We start from the raw sequence: 12,208 nt of genomic DNA on the forward strand, positions 1-12,208 counted from the left end.
CCTCCTTATGTTCCTCCTCATGTTTCCTCCTGATGTTCCTCCTCGTGTTTCCTCCTGATGTTTCCTCCTCGTGTTTCCTCCTGATGTTTCCTCCTGATGTTTCCTCCTTATGTTCCTCCTTGTGTTTCCTCCTCGTGTTTCCTCCTGATGTTTCCTCCTTATGTTCCTCCTTGTGTTTCCTCCTGATGTTCCTCCTCGTGTTTCCTCCTGATGTTTCCTCCTTATGTTCCTCCTCGTGTTTCCTCCTGATGTTTCCTCCTAATGTTCCTCCTTGTGTTTCCTCCTCGTGTTTCCTCCTGATGTTTCCTCCTTATGTTCCTCCTCGTGTTTCCTCCTGATGTTCCTCCTCGTGTTTCCTCCTGATGTTCCTCCTTGTGTTTCCTCCTGATGTTTCCTCCTGATGTTCCTCCTTATGTTCCTCCTCGTGTTTCCTCCTGATGTTCCTCCTCGTGTTTCCTCCTGATGTTCCTCCTTGTGTTTCCTCCTGATGTTTCCTCCTGATGTTCCTCCTTATGTTCCTCCTCGTGTTTCCTCCTGATGTTCCTCCTTGTGTTTCCTCCTGATGTTTCCTCCTTATGTTCCTCCTTGTGTTTCCTCCTGATGTTTCCTCCTTATGTTCCTCCTCGTGTTTCCTCCTGATGTTTCCTCCTTATGTTCCTCCTCGTGTTTCCTCCTGATGTTCCTCCTTATGTTCCTCCTCGTGTTTCCTCCTGATGTTTCCTCCTTATGTTCCTCCTTGTGTTTCCTCCTGATGTTTCCTCCTTATGTTCCTCCTCGTGTTTCCTCCTGATGTTTCCTCCTTATGTTCCTCCTCGTGTTTCCTCCTGATGTTCCTCCTTATGTTCCTCCTCGTGTTTCCTCCTGATGTTTCCTCCTTATGTTCCTCTTTATGTTCCTCCTCGTGTTTCCTCCTGATGTTTCCTCCTTATGTTCCTCCTCGTGTTTCCTCCTGATGTTCCTCCTTATGTTCCTCCTCGTGTTTCCTCCTTATGTTTCCTCCTTGTGTTTCCTCCTGATGTTTCCTCCTGATGTTCCTCCTTATGTTCCTCCTCATGTTTCCTCCTGATGTTTCCTCCTTATGTTCCTCCTCGTGTTTCCTCCTGATGTTTCCTCCTGATGTTTCCTCCTTATGTTCCTCCTCGTGTTTCCTCCTGATGTTCCTCCTTATGTTCCTCCTTGTGTTTCCTCCTGATGTTTCCTCCTGATGTTCCTCCTCGTGTTTCCTCCTGATGTTCCTCCTTATGTTCCTCCTCGTGTTTCCTCCTCGTGTTTCCTCCTTATGTTTCCTCCTTATGTTCCTCCTCGTGTTTCCTCCTGATGTTCCTCCTTATGTTCCTCCTCGTGTTTCCTCCTTATGTTTCCTCCTTGTGTTTCCTCCTGATGTTTCCTCCTGATGTTCCTCCTTATGTTCCTCCTCGTGTTTCCTCCTGATGTTTCCTCCTGATGTTCCTCCTTATGTTCCTCCTCGTGTTTCCTCCTGATGTTTCCTCCTGATGTTTCCTCCTTATGTTCCTCCTCGTGTTTCCTCCTGATGTTCCTCCTTATGTTCCTCCTCGTGTTTCCTCCTCGTGTTTCCTCCTTATGTTTCCTCCTTATGTTCCTCCTCGTGTTTCCTCCTGATGTTCCTCCTTATGTTCCTCCTCGTGTTTCCTCCTTATGTTTCCTCCTTGTGTTTCCTCCTGATGTTTCCTCCTGATGTTCCTCCTTATGTTCCTCCTCGTGTTTCCTCCTGATGTTTCCTCCTTATGTTCCTCTTTATGTTCCTCCTCGTGTTTCCTCCTGATGTTTCCTCCTTATGTTCCTCCTCGTGTTTCCTCCTGATGTTCCTCCTTATGTTCCTCCTCGTGTTTCCTCCTTATGTTTCCTCCTTGTGTTTCCTCCTGATGTTTCCTCCTGATGTTCCTCCTTATGTTCCTCATGTTTCCTCCTGATGTTTCCTCCTTATGTTCCTCCTCGTGTTTCCTCCTCGTGTTTCCTCCTGATGTTTCCTCCTTATGTTCCTCCTCGTGTTTCCTCCTGATGTTCCTCCTTATGTTCCTCCTTGTGTTTCCTCCTGATGTTTCCTCCTGATGTTTCCTCCTTATGTTCCTCCTCGTGTTTCCTCCTGATGTTCCTCCTTGTGTTCCTCCTCGTGTTTCCTCCTCGTGTTTCCTCCTTATGTTTCCTCCTTATGTTCCTCCTCGTGTTTCCTCCTGATGTTCCTCCTTATGTTCCTCCTCGTGTTTCCTCCTTATGTTTCCTCCTTGTGTTTCCTCCTGATGTTTCCTCCTGATGTTCCTCCTTATGTTCCTCCTCGTGTTTCCTCCTGATGTTTCCTCCTGATGTTCCTCCTTATGTTCCTCCTCGTGTTTCCTCCTGATGTTTCCTCCTGATGTTTCCTCCTTATGTTCGTCCTCGTGTTTCCTCCTGATGTTCCTCCTTATGTTCCTCCTCGTGTTTCCTCCTCGTGTTTCCTCCTTATGTTTCCTCCTTATGTTCCTCCTCGTGTTTCCTCCTGATGTTCCTCCTTATGTTCCTCCTCGTGTTTCCTCCTTATGTTTCCTCCTTGTGTTTCCTCCTGATGTTTCCTCCTGATGTTCCTCCTTATGTTCCTCCTCGTGTTTCCTCCTGATGTTTCCTCCTGATGTTCCTCCTTATGTTCCTCCTCGTGTTTCCTCCTGATGTTTCCTCCTGATGTTCCTCCTCGTGTTTCCTCCACGTTTCCTCTTGATGTTTCATGATGTTCCTCCTGATGTTTCATGATGTTTCCTCCTTATGTTCCTCCTCGTGTTTCCTCCTTATGTTTCCTCCTTATGTTCCTCCTCGTGTTTCCTCCTGATGTTTCCTCCTTATGTTCCTCCTCGTGTTTCCTCCACGTTTCCTCTTGATGTTTCATGATGTTTCCTCCTGATGTTTCATGATGTTTCCTCCTTATGTTCCTCCTCGTGTTTCCTCCTGATGTTTCCTCCTTATGTTCCTCATGTTTCCTCCTGATGTTCCTCCTCGTGTTTCGTCCTGATGTTTCCTCCTCGTGTTTCCTCCTGATGTTTCCTCCTGATGTTTCCTCCTTATGTTCCTCCTTGTGTTTCCTCCTCGTGTTTCCTCCTTATGTTCCTCCTTGTGTTTCCTCCTGATGTTCCTCCTCGTGTTTCCTCCTGATGTTTCCTCCTTATGTTCCTCCTCGTGTTTCCTCCTGATGTTTCCTCCTGATGTTCCTCCTTGTGTTTCCTCCTCGTGTTTCCTCCTGATGTTTCCTCCTTATGTTCCTCCTCGTGTTTCCTCCTGATGTTCCTCCTCGTGTTTCCTCCTGATGTTCCTCCTTGTGTTTCCTCCTGATGTTTCCTCCTGATGTTCCTCCTTATGTTCCTCCTCGTGTTCCTCCTGATGTTTCCTCCTTATGTTCCTCCTCGTGTTTCCTCCTGATGTTCCTCGTTATGTTCCTCCTCGTGTTTCCTCCTTATGTTTCCTCCTTGTGTTTCCTCCTGATGTTTCCTCCTGATGTTCCTCCTTATGTTCCTCCTCGTGTTTCCTCCTGATGTTTCCTCCTGATGTTTCCTCCTTATGTTCCTCCTCGTGTTTCCTCCTGATGTTTCCTCCTTATGTTCCTCCTCGTGTTTCCTCCTGATGTTTCCTCCTGATGTTTCCTCCTTATGTTCCTCCTCGTGTTTCCTCCTGATGTTTCCTCCTTATGTTCCTCCTCGTGTTTCCTCCTGATGTTCCTCCTTGTGTTTCCTCCTGATGTTTCCTCCTGATGTTTCCTCCTTATGTTCCTCCTCGTGTTTCCTCCTGATGTTCCTCCTTATGTTCCTCCTCGTGTTTCCTCCTCGTGTTTCCTCCTTATGTTTCCTCCTTATGTTCCTCCTCGTGTTTCCTCCTGATGTTCCTCCTTATGTTCCTCCTCGTGTTTCCTCCTTATGTTTCCTCCTTGTGTTTCCTCCTGATGTTTCCTCCTGATGTTCCTCCTTATGTTCCTCCTCGTGTTTCCTCCTGATGTTTCCTCCTGATGTTCCTCCTTATGTTCCTCCTCGTGTTTCCTCCTGATGTTTCCTCCTTATGTTCCTCCTCGTGTTTCCTCCTGATGTTTCCTCCTTATGTTCCTCCTCGTGTTTCCTCCTGATGTTCCTCCTTATGTTCCTCCTCGTGTTTCCTCCTGATGTTTCCTCCTTATGTTCCTCCTTGTGTTTCCTCCTGATGTTTCCTCCTTATGTTCCTCCTCGTGTTTCCTCCTGATGTTTCCTCCTTATGTTCCTCCTCGTGTTTCCTCCTGATGTTCCTCCTTATGTTCCTCCTCGTGTTTCCTCCTGATGTTTCCTCCTTATGTTCCTCCTTATGTTCCTCCTCGTGTTTCCTCCTGATGTTTCCTCCTTATGTTCCTCCTCGTGTTTCCTCCTGATGTTCCTCGTTATGTTCCTCCTCGTGTTTCCTCCTTATGTTTCCTCCTTGTGTTTCCTCCTGATGTTTCCTCCTGATGTTCCTCCTTATGTTCCTCCTCGTGTTTCCTCCTGATGTTTCCTCCTGATGTTTCCTCCTTATGTTCCTCCTCGTGTTTCCTCCTGATGTTTCCTCCTTATGTTCCTCCTCGTGTTTCCTCCTGATGTTTCCTCCTGATGTTTCCTCCTTATGTTCCTCCTCGTGTTTCCTCCTGATGTTTCCTCCTTATGTTCCTCCTCGTGTTTCCTCCTGATGTTCCTCCTTATGTTCCTCCTTGTGTTTCCTCCTGATGTTTCCTCCTGATGTTTCCTCCTTATGTTCCTCCTCGTGTTTCCTCCTGATGTTCCTCCTTATGTTCCTCCTCGTGTTTCCTCCTCGTGTTTCCTCCTTATGTTTCCTCCTTATGTTCCTCCTCGTGTTTCCTCCTGATGTTCCTCCTTATGTTCCTCCTCGTGTTTCCTCCTTATGTTTCCTCCTTGTGTTTCCTCCTGATGTTTCCTCCTGATGTTCCTCCTTATGTTCCTCCTCGTGTTTCCTCCTGATGTTTCCTCCTGATGTTCCTCCTTATGTTCCTCCTCGTGTTTCCTCCTGATGTTTCCTCCTTATGTTCCTCCTCGTGTTTCCTCCTGATGTTCCTCCTTATGTTCCTCCTCGTGTTTCCTCCTCGTGTTTCCTCCTTATGTTTCCTCCTTATGTTCCTCCTCGTGTTTCCTCCTGATGTTCCTCCTTGTGTTTCCTCCTGATGTTTCCTCCTGATGTTCCTCCTTATGTTCCTCCTCGTGTTTCCTCCTGATGTTCCTCCTTGTGTTTCCTCCTGATGTTTCCTCCTTATGTTCCTCCTTGTGTTTCCTCCTGATGTTCCTCCTTGTGTTTCCTCCTGATGTTCCTCCTTATGTTCCTCCTCGTGTTTCCTCCTGATGTTCCTCCTCGTGTTTCCTCCTGATGTTTCCTCCTTATGTTCCTCCTCGTGTTTCCGCCTGATGTTCCTCCTTATGTTCCTCCTCGTGTTTCCTCCTTATGTTTCCTCCTTATGTTCCTCCTTGTGTTTCCTCCTGATGTTTCCTCCTTATGTTCCTCCTCGTGTTTCCTCCTGATGTTTCCTCCTTATGTTCCTCCTCGTGTTTCCTCCTGATGTTCCTCCTTATGTTCCTCCTCGTGTTTCCTCCTGATGTTTCCTCCTTATGTTCCTCCTTATGTTCCTCCTCGTGTTTCCTCCTGATGTTTCCTCCTTATGTTCCTCCTCGTGTTTCCTCCTGATGTTCCTCCTTATGTTCCTCCTCGTGTTTCCTCCTTATGTTTCCTCCTTGTGTTTCCTCCTGATGTTTCCTCCTGATGTTCCTCCTTATGTTCCTCCTCGTGTTTCCTCCTGATGTTTCCTCCTGATGTTTCCTCCTTATGTTCCTCCTCGTGTTTCCTCCTGATGTTTCCTCCTTATGTTCCTCCTCGTGTTTCCTCCTGATGTTTCCTCCTGATGTTTCCTCCTTATGTTCCTCCTCGTGTTTCCTCCTGATGTTTCCTCCTTATGTTCCTCCTCGTGTTTCCTCCTGATGTTCCTCCTTATGTTCCTCCTTGTGTTTCCTCCTGATGTTTCCTCCTGATGTTTCCTCCTTATGTTCCTCCTCGTGTTTCCTCCTGATGTTCCTCCTTATGTTCCTCCTCGTGTTTCCTCCTCGTGTTTCCTCCTTATGTTTCCTCCTTATGTTCCTCCTCGTGTTTCCTCCTGATGTTCCTCCTTATGTTCCTCCTCGTGTTTCCTCCTTATGTTTCCTCCTTGTGTTTCCTCCTGATGTTTCCTCCTGATGTTCCTCCTTATGTTCCTCCTCGTGTTTCCTCCTGATGTTTCCTCCTGATGTTCCTCCTTATGTTCCTCCTCGTGTTTCCTCCTGATGTTTCCTCCTGATGTTCCTCCTCGTGTTTCCTCCACGTTTCCTCTTGATGTTTCATGATGTTTCCTCCTGATGTTTCATGATGTTTCCTCCTTATGTTCCTCCTCGTGTTTCCTCCTTATGTTTCCTCCTTATGTTCCTCCTCGTGTTTCCTCCTGATGTTTCCTCCTGATGTTCCTCCTCGTGTTTCCTCCACGTTTCCTCTTGATGTTTCATGATGTTTCCTCCTGATGTTTCATGATGTTTCCTCCTTATGTTCCTCCTCGTGTTTCCTCCTGATGTTTCCTCCTGATGTTCCTCCTCGTGTTTCCTCCACGTTTCCTCTTGATGTTTCATGATGTTTCCTCCTGATGTTCTCCGTGTGGACCTGCAGGCGCTGGGCGTTCTCCATGACGAGTGTTGGTCCAGTAAAGCGAAGCCGCATCAGAAGAAGCTCCAGTCGTCGCTGCAGCAGCTGCTTCAGAGCGTCCAGACGCCATCTTGCCCGTCCTACAGCGCCGCCGCTTTGCTGAGGACGCTGAGCCTCGTCATCGGAGAGGTGGGAGCTTTTCTTCTGATCCAGAGTCAGAAGAAGATAGAAAACTTATTGGTCAGGTTCGGATCAGAACCAGAACCTGACTTCACTGTCATCTCCTCCCAGTCTGTCCTCTCCACCCTGCTTCCTGTCCTGGACCGGCTCCTGGAGCAGGAAGGCCCCGACACCCCCTCCCTGCTGCAGGACGAGACCCAGCTCCTACTGCTGGTCCTGGGGAAGTTCAACGAGGCTTCGGCCCCCCTGCTGGCCCGAGACCAGAACTGTCTGGACCTGTTCATCCGAGCTTTGAGGACGCCCAGATGTCAGACCTTTGCTCTGGAGCAGGTTCGGTCCCCAAACCTTCTTTCTTTCTGGTCTCAGAGTCAACCGAACTGGATCAGTTCTGACTCAGTTTCTAGAAAAATGTTTTAAAATTAACTCTGCCAGGAAACCAGAACCAGAACATTTATCTCATATTTGCTTATATCTGTTTTTTGATGAGTTAGTGACTGTCTGCCTGGTTCTGGTTCTGACATAATTCTGGTTCTCTGTTCAGCCTCACTAGAAAAAAAACTTCGTTTCAGCCAGAAACACCAAGGACATAAAAACCAGTCTGATAAAAATGATGTTTCCTGTCAAGCGGATCTTTTGACATCAGGAATGATTCCCATCCAGCTGAAGCAGAACTGACCTGTTTGTCCAGATTTCCTCAGATGTGTGTTTAGGGTGAGGATGAGGAGGCCTGGTGTTACCGTCTGGTCTTCATCTTCTCTGCAGATCACCAAGTCCTTCTTCTCGGCTCTCGGAGACGAGAAGGTGCAACAGAAGCTGCTGTCAGTGATGTTCGACCTGCTGGTGGAGAGTAGGAGTCCGACCGTGGCCAGCTCCATCAGCAGTGTCTTTAAATCTGTAAGAAAAAGTCTGACTTAAAGTCCTGAACCGTCAGGAGCCAGAAGAACCTTCTGATCCTGATGCAGAGCCCTGCTTCTGTCCAGGCTTCTGTTGGGTGTCACCAGGCTGATGTGGAGCTTTTCTTGTCTTCACAGATCTCTGTTGATGCTCAGCTGGTGGCCAGCGAGCTCGCTCCTCCAGAGAAAGCTGCGCTCGGAGTGACGGTGCAACAAACCCGCAGGAGGAAGATGACTCTCAGGTTTGTGTTTGGAGGTTTTTTTTTAGCCTCAAACATCTCGTTTCGGCAACCCGACCATCTCAGGACCTCTCAGAAGCTTTTTTAAACACATTTAAACATTGTAAATTCATCCTTTAAAGATCTGGATCAAGGTCCAGATTACAGACTGCAAAGCAAAGTGCATTGTGGGTAAACACAATGCACATAAACATAACTGTAAAAGTTCAACCCCCAGGATCTGATGCAGCTCCATGTTTTACTCTGATGGAAACACACGTCCTGCATTAAGCAACAGATGAAGCAGTTTTCTTCTTCGTTGGTCGTCTCGTCTTCTCCTTCCGTGGTTCTTGGTGCAGCGCCGCCTCTGGTGAGGAGTGGAAAACGTTATTTAAAAGGTCCAGTTGTTTTAGTCGTGAACTCAGACGAATGCTGAACCTCCCAAATGAGTCTAGCAGACTGTCCAGGTGTGAATTCACCTTAACGTACTTAGATTTAGATGTTGTAATTTATTTTGTAGTTTTTCTTATTGTGATGTTTATCTGTATCCTTTCTTTATATGAAGCGACCGTGGGCACACACTTTCCTCCGGGATTAATAACGTATTCTGGCTCTGATTTCTCCACAGTTCTCTGATGTCTTAGCGTTAGCTGCTAATGTGGAAGCTAACGCTAACGACCGGATGTTTAGCAAATTAAAAGCAAGTGATATTACTACAGTAATCTGATTACTACAGTAATCTGATTACTTCCAGGTATCTGATTTCGGTGGTCCTGTAATAAGGCCGTTAAAAGATGTTTAGACTGATCAGGGCCACAGGGTTCTGCATGAAGCTGGTGGAAAATGAAAATTTGTTTCCAGCTGATTTAAAACAAGAAGCAATTTCCCTTCGGGGATAAATAAAGTTGTCTGTCTGTCTGTCTGTCTAAAAACTCCTGACGGGTCCTGATTCTGATCGGTGCTGCTGGTTCGGTGTCAGGCTGAAGATCTGCAGCTGCTGATGACATAAATCTGCTTCTATGATCAGGAAGCCTCCAGACAACAGCGATGTGGGTCCAGAAGGTGGCGCTGTGTCGTGGCAGAGGGTCACTCTGGTCCTGGAGCTGCTGCAGCAGAAGAAGAAATTAAAACAAGCCCAGATGTTGGTTCCGGTACTGTACGCTCTGCTCGCCAGGTAACAGCAGAAGAACGCCGGCTTCCTGCAGACGCTCAGTCCTCGGCTGGTTCTCATGTTGTTTTTCTGCTCAGGAGTCTGGAGGCGGGTCCAGCTGACCACACCAACATGGAGTACACCAAACAGCTGCTGCTCAGCTGTCTGCTCAACGTCTGCAACAAGCTGTCACCTGACGGCGGCCGCGTGGCTGCAGGTGAGTCTGTAGACGGATGAGTTCAGGAGAAATCTGAACATACGGATTGATTAGTCTGATATTACAAGTCAGAGTATTCCAACCCGGTCTGTCTCAATCTGCTTTCTTCTGTCCTTCCAGACGTCCTGGACGAAGACAAGTTCAGCGTGGAGTTGGTGGTCCAGTGCATCCGAGCGTCTGACATGCCGCAGACTCACCACCACGCCCTGCTGCTGCTCGGCACAGTTGCCACTATTTTCCCTGTGAGGCTCCACCCCTTTTCTTTCATTGGTCATTAGGTACATTAGACCCCCTGATAACGGTGTCTTCTCCTGCAGGACAAAGTCCTCCACAACATCATGCCCATCTTCACCTTCATGGGAGCCAACATCATGCGTCTGGACGACGCTTACAGCTTCAGAGTGATCGATAAGACGGTGCAGATGGTCATACCGGCGCTCATCAGGGTGAGACGTCTGCCCAGGTACGAGCAGCTTCACGCATCATCCTCCAGCCTCACCTGCCTTTCCTCCTCTTCCTCGCAGGCCCACCAGCGTTCTGACGGCACCTCTTCTTCCCACATGGTTGCCATGGTGACGAGGGTCATGCATGTGTTTGCTGACGCGCTGCCTCACATGCCCGAGCACCGGCGGCTGCCCGTCCTCAGCCAGCTGGTGACCACGCTAGGCCCCGCCCACTTCCTGTGGGTCCTGATGCTGCTGCTGTTCAAGCTGCACGTCACTAAGACCGCCGGCCTCGTCAGCGAGAGGGTGACCCCCGTTTCTTCTCTGCATTTGAGACACTTATGCGTCTCCGATTCCTGACTGACATGTATTCTGTGCAGGATGCAGCTCTGGACAGAGACGTGGACTTCTGGATATCTCTGAGCTGCCAGTTCGACGTGAGCGACCAGCTGACTTCCCTCGTAAACATCCTGAACTTCCTGCTGCAGCTGCCGGACGACAAAGATGACGGTGAGACCCCCAGACAGAGGCAGAAGTTCGGTTTTGGTTCTGTTAAAACCTGTTTCCACCAAGCGGGACCCGCTCCATGTTTAAAGCCACATGCCAAGAAGAAAGAACACGGACTGGTGGAAGTTCTCCGTTCTCCTCCTTTGTTTCTGGGTTGCAAGGAAGGCGTCATGTCGCTATGATGTCACAATACCAGAAACAGGAAGTTTACCAGGCCACGGTTGCTGTGGAAACAACAGAAATCGGGGTTTACCATCCAGAAACAGACCCCTTGATGGAAACTGAGCTTAGTATCCCAGAACTGGTGGGAGTCTTCAGTACTGAGCTGGTGAGGCGGGAACTCCTTTGTATCAGCTGGTAACTACAGATCTACATGTGGAGTTCCTCAAGGCTCCATGTTGGGCCTCCTGTTGGTCATCATTTCCCACCAGCTCAGGTCACAGAACCAAACCAAACATCTGATCATAATTATGCTGACGACACGCCGCTCTACCGCTGAAACTAAATAGAATATTAGAATATTTCAGTAATTCAAGGTTAAAACGTAAACTAATCTACAGACTCGTTACATGCAAAGTGAGACATTTCAAGCTTTCATTTGTTTACAGCCGATGATTAAAAACATTAAGTAAAAAAACAGAATACTGGATCCAGGAATGTGACCACGTCAGAGTCCAGTCCTGCATATGAACCCAGGTCTTGGTCCAGTCCTGCATATGAACCCAGGTCTTGGTCTAGTCCTTCTGCATGGACTCCTGCCTCCATGCAGCATGGATGTTACCAGCCTGTGGTCCTGCTGGGTGGAATGAAGACCAGGATGCTTCAGGCCTTCAGCTCTTCTGCATCGCGCCGTCTCATGTGTCTCATCTCCCTCTCAGCTTCTTCTCGATGAGCTTTGATGCAGCACTTTGATCATCCAGCTTCTTCTGCAGTCGCCTGCTGAGGCTTTTCCTCCTGGTGGAGGGAGGTGATGGTTTCTGTCCAGCTGTCAGGTCAGCAGCCTTCCCCATGATGCTGGACTCTACTGGAACAGACTGAGACCATCTAGATGCTCAGGAGGCCTCTGCTGGTGTTTGAATTAATCAGCTGATTAAAGTTTGGCTCTCAGAGGCTCCAGCATTCAACCTTTTCACACTTTTCTAATTTTCTGAGCTGTAGATCGTTTTCATCAGCTGGAAGTTATAATCAGCATCATGATGATGAAAATGCTTGAAATATGTCACTTTGCACATAAACAACTGAGATAAATGAAGTTTTGCATGATATTGTAATTTTTTGAGTTTGAACTGTCTCACCAGGGAGCTCCAGTCACAAAGCTTCAAACATGAGTCCAAAGATTAGTGTTCAGCTTCAGTCACCAACTTTAAAACTAACAGATCAATCCAGAAATCTCGGGTCGTTTAGCTCAATGTTTTGTCCTCTGCAGCTGCAGCGAAGTGTCCCATCGGCCGACAAACCGCCAAGAAGAAGGAGGAGGAAGAGGAGAAAGTGGAGGAGCTGATCTTCAGCGTGAAGGCTCACAGCGGCAAAGAGCTGAGACACTTCAAGTTCCTGTCGGTGTCGTTCATGGCTCAGCTGCTCGGCTCCTCCAGCTTCATCCAGAAGGTGGGAGTCAAGCGGTCCGATCAGGGCGGATGAAGCAGCTGAGTTCATGTAGATGATGCTGAACGTTGTGTTTCAGATGGTGGACGGAGGCGAGGACGTGGACGCATCTCTACAGCCACTGCAGCAGAGGTGAGTCATGATGAGACGTCGGCTGGAAAATGACGTGAACAAAGACTCAGAGTGTTTGTGTTTCAGGCTGCTGGAGGAGATCCTGCGCTACATCCACAGCGTGGCTCGATGTGCAGAGGAGAACGCCGACAAACCCACCGCCAAGTTCTGGAGGGTTCTGCTGAATAAGGCCTACGATGTCCTGGATAAGGTCGGTCAGAGGAACCCGTCCAAAAGACGTC

At 48.3% G+C, this 12,208-nt stretch overlaps 2 protein-coding genes across 2 annotated transcripts in view; both read left to right on the forward strand.

The window, feature by feature from the left end:
• Positions 1–12,208, forward strand: part of LOC121632161 — a 156,483-nt gene that overhangs the window by 57,840 nt on the left and 86,435 nt on the right. The gene's annotated exons all lie outside the window — the stretch shown is intronic.
• Positions 1–12,208, forward strand: part of heatr1 (HEAT repeat containing 1) — a 36,695-nt gene that overhangs the window by 15,767 nt on the left and 8,720 nt on the right. The window contains exons 22-34 of the mRNA XM_041973363.1: positions 6,670–6,834; positions 6,937–7,155; positions 7,588–7,719; positions 7,857–7,960; positions 8,964–9,110; positions 9,185–9,303; positions 9,424–9,545; positions 9,621–9,749; positions 9,828–10,052; positions 10,127–10,256; positions 11,680–11,858; positions 11,935–11,987; positions 12,054–12,177. Coding sequence (XP_041829297.1) covers positions 6,670–6,834; positions 6,937–7,155; positions 7,588–7,719; positions 7,857–7,960; positions 8,964–9,110; positions 9,185–9,303; positions 9,424–9,545; positions 9,621–9,749; positions 9,828–10,052; positions 10,127–10,256; positions 11,680–11,858; positions 11,935–11,987; positions 12,054–12,177 — 1,848 coding nt within the window. The remainder of the gene's footprint in view (positions 1–6,669; positions 6,835–6,936; positions 7,156–7,587; positions 7,720–7,856; positions 7,961–8,963; positions 9,111–9,184; positions 9,304–9,423; positions 9,546–9,620; positions 9,750–9,827; positions 10,053–10,126; positions 10,257–11,679; positions 11,859–11,934; positions 11,988–12,053; positions 12,178–12,208) is intronic.

Source organism: Melanotaenia boesemani, chromosome 21 (genome assembly GCF_017639745.1).
Source record: "Melanotaenia boesemani isolate fMelBoe1 chromosome 21, fMelBoe1.pri, whole genome shotgun sequence".
Lineage (NCBI taxonomy): Eukaryota > Metazoa > Chordata > Actinopteri > Atheriniformes > Melanotaeniidae > Melanotaenia > Melanotaenia boesemani.